The following is a 10,770-nucleotide window of genomic DNA, read 5'->3' on the forward strand; positions in this document are numbered from 1 at the left end:
AGTGCGGATAGTTGGATAGACTGTGCGAGTTCAATTTCGTCGTCTACTTCAAGTGGAACTGAAACCTCTCTGTCCCCGGTGATGAATGCTCCTGAAACGACAACCCAACTCTACTAACTCCACGCACTTGGTCGGCAGAAGAAAGTTCCCTCTGATTGTGTGTATCAGTCAACGTACTCTTGCCCAACCTTTGCGCATCGAAAGGGAGACGTCAGAAGAGCATGCTCCTCAACTGAAACGAGCTGACCTAGCAAGTGGACAACACTTTTGAGTCGGCCAGCCAATCCCCGTACGACTGAGTAATATTTCGAATCTTCGTGCCAAATCCGAAGTGCTCCTATTGGGACACGGGTGGTTCTGCCGTACCCTATCCGACTACTCATTTCTCCAGTTGTCCATAGTCCCGTGCTTTTATTTCCGTCAGTCCCATTCCCATGTCGATCGTGAATTCTCCCAGTGAGGAACCGGGAAGAGAGACACCGCTCTCAGGATCATCGTCCACGTCCACATCCTCCACATTTCCCTCGTCTTCCTCATCTTCCTCGTCTTCCTCATCATCCTCATCAAAGTCCTGAAGAGAGTCACGGAGGCGACTCTGTTCCCACATCGCGTATCCGAAAAGCTTCATGTAGTCTCTTGAGGTGTCTTTAAGCTCCTCGTTTTGCTTTCTCAACTCGCTGTTCATACGCAGTTGTTCGTTTAGTTTGCCTGTTTTATCATCCAGTTGCCTTCGCAAATTCGATCCTCTCTGCTGTAGATTGCGAATTTGGCCATCCCTCTTCTCTCCAGTCAGTACCTGATGTCTGTCTAGCTTCTTGCACACTCGAGATCCCCGACTTACCTGTCCTAAAGTTATCTGCGCTTTGTTGAGATCCTTTTGAAGTTTTGCCATGCGCTGTTCCAGGATCGAATATGGCTGAAGCCTATTCCTGGTGCTGCGACAATTGGTGCAATTGCACACGGGAAGAACGTTAGGACCCGACGACGCTTTTGCTGGATTGCTGCTCCCAGAGCTATTGGTGTTGGGCAAGGGAGAAGGCTTCTTGCTCGGTGGAGACGAAGTTTTTCCTTTCGAGCTTTTCTTCTTGCCCATCTTCTTAGGTGTAAGCGGCGAGACTCGTTTCAAAGAAAATTTGAGCTTGATGGAGAGCGCTATGCGTTTGCAGCATCACTACCTATATAATGGTCGAAATGAGGCTGGTGACACGTCAGGCCGAGTTGGTCACCGGCCAGGGTGCGGATGGGGAATGTTTCGCTTTGTGTCACAGGAACGCAGGGTGATCCCACAAAGAGTTCCAGAGAGGGAACGCGATGGAAGTGAAACGCACACTTCCAACTTTCCTGCGCCTGGTAACAGCGCCTCAGGGCAAGCAAACAGCAATGATTATCGCGAGGTTGGTGCTTGGTATTCTCTACTGCCCCCCCATGTAACTGCCCCTGGACAATTTAGATGCTTCCAATCCCCCCGATGACCATGACAATGAATACTTCCCATCCCGGACCATGAATACAATTTTGCATGCTGTCAACTAGCCCTCTTGTGCCTTGATGTGTTTTCTTTGCAATGACTCCTGCAAACGAGCCCATCCCAGAATGTGTCTGAACGGAAGCCATGGAACACTTGCGAATTGCCCCTTTGGCAGCAGGTCTCGTGTCGCAGTGGTGCCTGAGGGTCAAGCGCGTTTGCAAGTTGCCGCTGTCAAGTACTGTGGGTATATCAGCCAATGAATCTGCGACACGCGCGGATATGAGATTGACTTACCCCCTATTCTTCACGACTCCTTTTCACGTCGAGCAACCCTTTTCTCGCCGAAGCAACCAACGCTTCTTTCGTAGACCTTTGAGTGTCGACCAACTTGTCGAGACTGGCATCCTCGGTAACGACGAAGAGACTGTTAAAAAGGTCGTCGAGAGAACGCGGGCACTTGGGGTCCCACGCGTCGATCACCCCCTTCTCCAGGCGTTCGTTTTCTTCCTGGAGCAGAACGATCCACTTCCGATGGTCGGCTCCTCCGGATTCCGCAAACCGCAGTCTCGCTCTCATTTCCTCCATCTCAGCCATGAGATTTTCATACGCGAGCGACTTCTCGCTCAACTTCTCCTTCAGCTCCTCCTTTTCTTCCGTCAAACGTACATTCTCAGCGCGAATGATTCCCGCCTCGTACTGCATTGCGGCAATGGTAGGGGACAAGGGTCCGGACTTGTTTGATCCAGATATCTTGCTGATTTATGGGTGATAGGGAAGTTGTGGTGATGATTGAGTTTGATGGCGAGAAAGTAACCTGGCGACCAAACGTCGTCATTATATATGCGGAAAAGGGGGACCACCGGGGACGGAGTGCACCGAATGTGTCTCAAGTCCATCCAAATGACCGACGGTTGCTTTGCGGATCTTCTCGTCGTTGACAAGGGTGCAATTGGCTTGTCTCAATTGCAAAGGCCACGTCAAGCAAATTTTGGGGCAAAAGGTGTCTGCCCACGCGGAGGGCGCGTTGTGGATGCAGTGAGAGACAACTTCGTGGTTTCCGTTCGGTGGAGGCGGACAAACTTACAAGGGCCCATGTCAATTTCCCAAGGTGGTCTGCTTCGTTTCCAGCTTCAGTCTGGTTGAGTCCGTGTGGTGTCAGCCATCCGCAGTGGCGTCCAAAGAGAAATCTCCCTCGCCATTGGTGGACTGAGGGAGGCTTGTGCCCGACCACCTGCAGTCAGTTGACGTCATTGGTGCTTCGTTCGGATTGGTTTTGGCGCTACAGGCCCTCAACGCGTCCTCAGACGTGCCCTCTCCTCTCCTAGACCAGACAAGACACAAAGTTTCCGACCTCTCCAGTCATCGTCGAATTCGGTGGGAGCCTGTCGTTTCCTGGCTTTGATGAGTCGATGGCTGTTTGCAGTAAGCACGGTTCAGGAAGGAGGATGGGGTTCTGTCCATCTTCATGGCTCCAAGAGCGCTAGCGGGCCGTGAGGCGGGTCGCAGCTGATTACACCACTAGCACCCTACCGAAGAACGACCTGTCCAGTGGATTTCAAGAGAGTTCATAAGCGACAAGCCCCGCCAACAGGCTGCTGTGTCCACATTGGTTTCAAGAGGGCCCGGGCCCCATTGTGGGTCACCAAGCAAGTAGACCACCACAAAGCCGGCGGTGAACACTCTTGTCCACTTTGACTTCAAGAGCGGCGGCATGCCGCTGATCACTCATGGATTGGACAGTGTTGTTGCTGTAAATTTCGGAATTATTCGCTTCTACGCTCCCAATACTTTAAGAATATGGACTGTGAAAGAGAAATGCAGTGCCTGGTGCTTCCTTTCGCTCACAACTTGGCCCGGATCATTGGCACTATAAAATGTTAGCTCCGGCCTGCTGCATACGACCAGGCCACTCACCTTGCATGACCGGGCCCATCTCATATCCATACTCCTTGAAATCTGGTGGCTGTGGTTCAGCCGGACAAGGTTCTGTGCCCTCATCGCCATCATCGTTGGGCGCCACGGCGGCAATCCACATGTCAGTGTAGATCTCTTCGTCCGGCGACAGTGGCACAGTGGAGTCAGACAGCGTCTCTTCCGACAAAGGGATCTGAAGCTCCATGGCATGTGCGCCACGACGAAATGATAGGGGCGAGTTTGGTGTTGCGCTTTGGCCGACAACCTTGTTGATGGTATGCATCAGCCTGTTGGGCTCAAAGTGGTAGAATGGCGGTGCTGGCGGAAACGCTGGAGCCGCGTAATGTCGATGCTCGGTGTGATATGGAGTTTGAGGCGCCGCCATGGTGCTACCAGGAGACTCAGGCTTTGAAACTTTCGGTGATGATGTGTTGTGAAGGCTATCAGGTTCCAGCTCCTCTTTCACGAGAGGCTGAACCGGGCCTGTGCTAAGCATCTGTCGGAGCGCGCGGTTGCACATGCGCAGGCGCAGGATAGAATCCAGCGGGAGATGGGGACAGATGCGGTTCCAGATTGTTCCAGGCAGGTCGTCTAGGACCGCTCGCCGCTGCTTGTCTCTTTCATCGGGCGTTTTGTCCTCTGTGGACGTGGTTTCTTGCCCCCGTTTCGATTCTGGTATGGAGCATGCGAGTGAATCTTGGGAGTCTTTGTGGCTAATGTGAAACGACTGAATTCACTGGTAAGCTGCCATATGACAATCCCCGAAACCGGAGGACTAACCTCAGGTCCCGGTTGCTGTCTCCTAGTCGAAGCTAGCGGTTGGTGTTCAGAGCCTTCGGGCTCCTGCTTCAACGTCACTGATCTTTGAAAATCGCCAGTCTTCAGATGACAGCCTGATCCACTTTGTTTGGATGAACTCTCGTCGTCGCCACTTTCTTCGGCGTCATTGACGGCATCTGTAATCTTCTCGTCGTGTCCAGCTCCGGGAATCTGGAGTTGAGCAATTTTGTTTTCGCAGTGAGAGTCTTGCGCGTGTGCGCTGCTGCATCCTGCTTCTAAATGTTGAGAGCTCTCCACCTGCTGAAAATTTTCCCACTGCCAAGCCTGTTAGCTTGTCGTTGCAAGTAGGAGTAGGCAGGCGTGATGCGTACTTTTGTATCGCTATCCGGATCACCAGGAACACAGGTATAAGGCCGTAAATCCAACAACTCAAGTTGCACGTTGAGCAAGGGATGCGCCGGGTATGCTGGGACTGGGACAAGGGAGTATCCGTGAGAGACCGACATTTTCAACAACTATGGCTGACTGATTGGCGGACTAGTAAAGCGAAAAGCAACTGCGAACGTGACACCCCGTATGTATTGCAAAGAGGATTCTTTAAGCTTCGACTCCTCACCTGGTGTTGTGTCTGGAGAGATGTGCTGATCCCCGATTCTTCCCGTAGACTAACTGTTTTCGGCGTCCGCTTGCAATTCTCATCTCCATAGAAAAACCCCTTCGCAGGGAATTCTCAGTTTCGGGAGGGACTGGGCTGATGTTGAGCCTCATGGTGCACAACTGACTGCAATCTCATGTACAGACCGCAGCAAACCCCGGCCAACTCCATACCTCTGCTCAACTGCGCATCCAACGGAGATGGGCCGGACGAAGGAGGGATTTGTTGAAGGCGCTCAGCACACAGTGATTTAGCATCTGTGCCGCGTCTGGTATTCCATCAACACGGCCGTAGCATGATTTTCCACATGTCCTTTGACCATCAATTGTCGATGCTGCCTGACCTGAACCGCAATATTCCTGGTTGGTTATGAAGGGCGGGTGTCATCGGACCAAGCTCGGGAGAGCTAAACATTGGTAGGTCCTCGCTGACGCAGATCAGGGTTCGGGCAGGTCCCTGTTCCGTTAATTGACCCTATCGAGTCGGCTCAGTCATGATCTCTCGCCATGAATACAAGTATGACGCCTTGCAAGGTCAATCTGTTGAGACCATGGGTTCGGAAGCTGGATGTAATGACTGGTCTCGTTGCTTGCATCTTTAGGCTTCCCGCATCGACGCAGAGCTGGTTCGATATGTACGAGCCTTTCATGTGTTGCGAGCGTCGGCTGATGATGACACTTATTCTCCAGCTATTTGCAACTTCATGCAGTTCTACCCGTGGCCGCATATTCCAAGTCATTTAGTTGATGTCGGCAATTTTCGTCTACGCCCTCCGATGCCTTGGGTGAGTAAGCGGACTGCATAGCCTCAGTCTCTGAGCAGCACTTCAAATCAACAAGCTCAAAGAGTAAGCTCTGGCTCCGGTGGTCAATCTGGGACCGATGGACTCGGGAACCAGATCTGTGTCGCCCTTGGAAATTGGACCTTTATTGGTCGACGCAGATGCCTGAAGGCTTGAGAATTGAAAATGCACGTATCTTGGCCAACGTAGTTAGTAGAGCGACGGGAAGGAATATCTTCACTTTTTCGCGGCAACAACAAGGTGCATGGTCTAATGCTTGGCTGAGATACCGGTCAACTCCCCCGCAGAAGAGAAAAAGGCAGCCTGATAGACGTGTCCATCACGATGGCACCATTGTCCTTGATGATGTATCCTCACTGGTGGACGTAGATGCAAACGCCGATATTGCAACCCGCGAGAAGCCAAAACCAGGGCCTTTAGCCTCGCAGTGTGAAGTCCAAGCAGGAAGATCCCTCTCCGTCATGGTAGTGTGGCGGATGTCGCTTGGTCAAAGCTGCCTTGTTCACAAGAAGAACAAGGCTATGGAGGGAGCGGTGCTTTTGGGCTCGTTGGAGGCACCGCGTGGCGGCTAGGTAACGGGGACCGGGGCGTGGTGCCGAGGCCAAGTCGACGATCCTGGCAAAGGTTGACTCCACGTGAAGAGAAGCCGGCGGAGAGCGAGCGAGTGTCGGCGTGATTGGAGGGAATGGCGGAGGAGTTGGGCGGTGGGGTAGAGAATGTTGGGGTCCGGTTGAATGAGGGCCGGCGACGACCTGACCGACCGTCGATGGATGCGGACGCAGCGGAGATAATAGGTAGGTCGGGTGGGTGGAGAGGATTGCCGTGACAACTGCGATAGCACAAGCGAGATCACGTGACGGGGATTTGCACCGGTCCGCGTCCGCGTCCGCCTTCGATAGGATGACAGGTGCTCTCCAAGCCCTTCATTCCTGGCACACCGTTGAACTTATCTGGCGCCTTCATGTATCACCTCTTTACGCGTCGTTTAACCCTGACATGTGAAAAACTCTCAGGCCGGTTGAAAAGGTGCAGTGCCCTCCCTATAAACCCGCTACCCCGGTCGACCATGCTCGCTCAATCTTCCTCCCAGTCCCTCGATTCGGGCCTCTGCCACCTCTGGGAATCTCGACAGCTTTCGAAGAATGAGTGGCCGCGCTCGCAAAGATGATCTCTATCCGCACGACCTCCGCACGCTGCTCACGACAATCTCTCTGCTCCTTCCCGAGTCACTGCCGAAATCGGGCGCGTATCTCCTGCCTGCGGCAGCAATAACAGCCCTTGGCCATCCCAACCTCCTCGGTCCTCTCTTCACCGATGTCCTGGCCTTTTCTCCTTCCAAAGAGGGCTCTTCCAAAGAGCCTTCTTCCACAAAGATATCCCTCCAGCTACGCGACGTGCTTCTCAAGCAATGGACTTTGATTGGCATCCCTCTCGTTGTTACGGCCGTGTCGTCACTTGCCTCTGCCGAGAAGGCCTCGGGAATCGAATTCCCACCGGGTCTCAGCTCGAAATACGCAAAGACTGAAAGTCTCGCTCCATCGGAAGCCGTGTCAGCCCGCGGCGAGAAATTCATGAGAAAACTGTACCTCGAAAACCTGGAGCCAATCATGAGCACATGGGGCTCTCATGAAGCCGATTTTACTTGGCTGGAAAAAAGTGTCATTTACGGTCTGTTCCTCAGTGACCACGAAGTGCTGAATGAGGTTGAGACAGAGTTGGTAATCATGACCAGCATCATGGTGCAAAATTTGAAGGCGCCGACGCTGTGGCATGTGCGAGGACTGAGAAGGCTGGGCATCAGCAAGAAGGACGTCGAAGAGGCAGTCAAGATTGTGATAGAGTGCGCGAGGTACCTGGGCCACGGACAGAAGGATTGGGTCCAATGGGTGGGAGAAGTTGATGGTGAGGTTTGAAGCCTTGTTCATCTCAACCTGGTAGGCGCCCTTGTACAGCGTTGCTTTCTTCCAAACCAAGACCGCTTTTTTGACAATACATAGATGTACACACTACTTCAGATCTGAATTTTTTCTTGGGAAAATGCAACCTCTCGACTCCCGCTTCCACTTGCAAATCCAGGGCCAAGGACCTCCGCTTTCCATCCGGGACGACCACAATGCTTGGGCACCAAAAAGACCATGAGCGAAAGTGGCCGAGGGGATCTGATTGAGAGTAATCATGATCTGAGGACTCGACCAAAGTTTAAATGGCCTTGGTCGCTTATCAATCGCGTAGGCTTCTTTGTCATTTGCCGATCCTATCTGCGCGTGGAGTCAAACGCCGTTGGATCCGAGCTGCCATCACGAGTCAACCATGACAGGCTGAAGGCAGCAAGCTGGTTCCGAACTCTTTGACTGAGATAGGGCCAAGCACACGAGCTGGACAGCCCAACGCCGAAGCAAATCGGGACGCAGTCCAGAATCGTACCGTACGGTGGCGCTGAACGGTATATGATGATCGCAACGACCATGAATGGAATTACCCCTGTGACGAAGAAGACAAGAGCCCTGCTTGATTTTCAATTGTCAGCGAAAGAAATGCGAAAGCAGCGGAATAAGTACCGAGCGAATTGGTGACTCCACTCGAAGACGAGAGCGACGAAGCTCATGAAACAAATACAATATCCAAAATACAAGCTAGAAGCATTAGCAAGGTCGAAACTCCCAGCTACTTCCATGACTTACCCAATACGAGCACCCGGCAACCATTTTGCTCCACCAGCCTTCTCGAATGGGATCATGCAGATGGCAACAAAGAAACCGCAAATCAGGAGAAACGTCAAGACAGCGAGCAAACACGCTCCGACGTCCTTGCCAAGTCGATGTCGCAGAGCTGTTCCATGTTTCGTTTCTTCTTCCATTTTGACTGATGGAATGATGGGGAGCAGCCCCGTTGCCAAAGCTCTCCTCTACGCCGTTCATATACAACTTGCTGAGACTGAAATAACATCTTTGCCTCGTCCCGACGGACTGTCTACAACGGAAGAGAACTTTTCAACAAAGAAATGGGTGCGTTCCTGGGCGTTTTGCATGAATTCTTAACAACGACCGTTGACTGAGCCGACCCGAAGCTGCTTTTTCATAGAACCTCCTCCGTCTTGCGCATTTTGGGGAAGCAGTTGCACCCGGAGCACCGCGTCGAGATGTAGCCCCGACAGCGCCACATCCAGCCTCGCTCAAAGCAGTCAGTGTGTACAACACGATTCTCTTAGGAAAAGATACTTCATTATCCGACGGAACCTGTTTGAATTTGCACGACTCGCAGAGCACGCACGGTCTCAACTCACTGAGCTGGATGCAACCAGCATCCTGTTGAACTCGAAAATTCTCAACTGCTTTACGCGAAGGTCGCTGAATGCTTCTCGTGGTCATCGCTCTGCAGCTGACCCGACAACATGGAACCTCAACACCACGCGCTGTCCGTTCCTTATTCGGTCATGGCCGGCTTCACCGACACAACGCATCTTGGCAGCCACACCGGCGTCTCCGAGTGGAAGTGCTCCTTGTCACGTCAAAGTCTACCACAATGAGAGCAACTCAAACATCCACAGTTTCCCGACGCGCAAGCTGGTGGAAGAAATGGGAGCTCCAACAAGTCAAATGGTACTGCAAAAGAGAGAAAGATGCTCCCGTTTCGTACTCTCAAACATTGTCAATAGGTCTCGACTCTCTCAGTATCACTTTACCGCCCTGTAGCACATGTTACCCTGGCTCAGTCACTAACAACGGGCGATGGATCCTCCCGCCTTACTAAGCCCTCGCATCTCCCGCACCTCAGACAAGCTTCGTGTCTTTGGGGGGGAGGGGGGTGGAGGAACTAAATGCCGAAGCGACGTCAAAACCGCCCCGTTCCGTTCTGAGATGCGCAAGAAGAGCGGAATGCTACGTCAGCATTTTGTCACGTTGGTTCTTAACCATTTGCCTTCGTCAACCGGGGTAATTCTGTGTACCGATTAGCCGCGATCCGTCCCAAAGCGTCCTGATGTTGCTCCATGCGTAAAACCCAGGGAGCTGCGCGACTTCGCGGACTTCTGCTTAGCCATATTCCACAGTCGAGATTTTCCATGTGTACGATGAAGTTCAAGCACTCCAGGCTTGTTGAGGTAACATCTCTCCTTTTCGTATGATTCTCCATGCCCAAACGCTGCGCGCCTGTCGAAGTAAGTTGACTACAACGTCACTCCTCCTCCGCCTCCGCCCAAAATGCGGCATTTGTGACTTGGCACTGACCCCTCCTTTCAGGCACGCTGAACGACACCTCCCCCTGTCATACTGCCGTCTAACCCGTGATGGCAATGGAATCTTGCTTGTATTTGTCGCTTTTACCCGCAATGTCCTCAAAGTCGTCGACATGTGGCTCTGCGGAGCATCCGCCTCATTTGTTCCAAGTTGCAGACGGAAAAGCAATATGGGGAGAGTGCTAGGTAAAGTGCGTCCAGAGGCCTGGAGGACGGCTCGCAATATGACATGCAGGCACGGCGGCTCAGGGCCGTGGCTCGGAATTCTTGCCCCAGGCTCTTGACCTCGTCTGGAAAGCAAACCCCGACATCTAGCAACTTGTCGGGATCGTTCTGGAGACGGTTGATCAACCAACAAAGAAGCATTTTCTAGTTTCTCGAGACGCGGTTTGTGGGCTGCACGCGATTCGAGTTTGAGAACACTTTTTGGAGCGCAGGAGCTGGCGCGTAGTGGCGCTGATCAGTAAATGGTATAGCAGATCGAAAGAAGCAATCACACACTTCCAGTGACCCGAAGTCACCAACGCCATGCTTTTCCGGCAATGAACGGCTCGCCGGTCGCACGGGCAAGCCGCTCTAGATCCGGATCGCGGTGTCCCTGTCCAATGCAAAGAAGCCGAGGCCACCGCTCCCGCCCACCACCCGGCTCGCTATTGTTTTTTGCTCAGCTTCTGCCACATCGCACTCGTACCCGTTTGGATTCAGATTCGAGCTGAGATTACAACCTACCCAACGCACCGGATTCGGCGCTCCAGAAAAGATTGGCGAGAAGAGATGTCTCAGTCGTTCTCCGAAAAAAGCTCTTTTGACTACGAAGAACGAGTCGTGCCACTTTGACGTTGCCTTTCGTGGCGTGCGATGCTCGCGAAGAGGTTAGAATTGAGGTCCGTGTGAAGGTGACGGGAGCTGCAGGCCCG

At 52.7% G+C, this 10,770-nt stretch overlaps 3 protein-coding genes across 3 annotated transcripts; 1 reads left to right on the top strand and 2 right to left on the bottom strand.

Annotated features, from left to right (window-relative positions):
• Window positions 1–11: 11 nt before the first annotated feature.
• J3D65DRAFT_629665 (uncharacterized protein) lies at window positions 12–1,132 on the bottom strand. The gene is made up of 2 exons (XM_066800763.1): window positions 842–1,132; window positions 12–778 (listed from the first exon to the last, which is right to left on the bottom strand). The coding sequence occupies exons 1-2, from the start codon at window positions 1,091–1,093 to the stop codon at window positions 380–382; spliced, it is 651 nt and encodes a 216-aa protein (XP_066653718.1). The 5' UTR covers window positions 1,094–1,132; the 3' UTR covers window positions 12–379.
• A 2,177-nt stretch (window positions 1,133–3,309) lies between these two features.
• J3D65DRAFT_699255 (uncharacterized protein) lies at window positions 3,310–5,096 on the bottom strand (the record flags this gene model as incomplete). Its single annotated transcript, XM_066804063.1, has 4 exons — window positions 4,534–5,096; window positions 4,163–4,486; window positions 3,383–4,109; window positions 3,310–3,335 (listed from the first exon to the last, which is right to left on the bottom strand). The coding sequence occupies exons 1-4, from the start codon at window positions 4,666–4,668 to the stop codon at window positions 3,310–3,312; spliced, it is 1,212 nt and encodes a 403-aa protein (XP_066653719.1). The 5' UTR covers window positions 4,669–5,096.
• A 1,304-nt stretch (window positions 5,097–6,400) lies between these two features.
• On the top strand, window positions 6,401–7,553 carry J3D65DRAFT_629672 (uncharacterized protein; the record flags this gene model as incomplete). The annotated part of the gene is made up of 1 exon (XM_066800764.1): window positions 6,401–7,553. A coding segment is annotated over exon 1 (542 nt), but the record flags the coding sequence as incomplete, so codon positions are not given.
• Window positions 7,554–10,770: the final 3,217 nt, after the last annotated feature.

The sequence above is a fragment of the Phyllosticta citribraziliensis genome (assembly GCF_038025025.1).
Source record: "Phyllosticta citribraziliensis strain CPC 17464 chromosome Unknown J3D65scaffold_8, whole genome shotgun sequence".
Lineage (NCBI taxonomy): Eukaryota > Fungi > Ascomycota > Dothideomycetes > Botryosphaeriales > Phyllostictaceae > Phyllosticta > Phyllosticta citribraziliensis.

Excerpts from the sequence above, each read along its gene's own strand:
- J3D65DRAFT_629665 (XM_066800763.1), bottom strand. The coding sequence starts at position 1,093 with ATGGGCAAGAAGAAAAGCTCGAAAGGAAAAACTTCGTCTCCACCGAGC. Across the intron at positions 779-841 it reads CGCAGATAACTTTAGGACAG|AGGGATGGCCAAATTCGCAA; the intron begins GTAAGTCGGGGA and ends ACTGGAGAGAAG.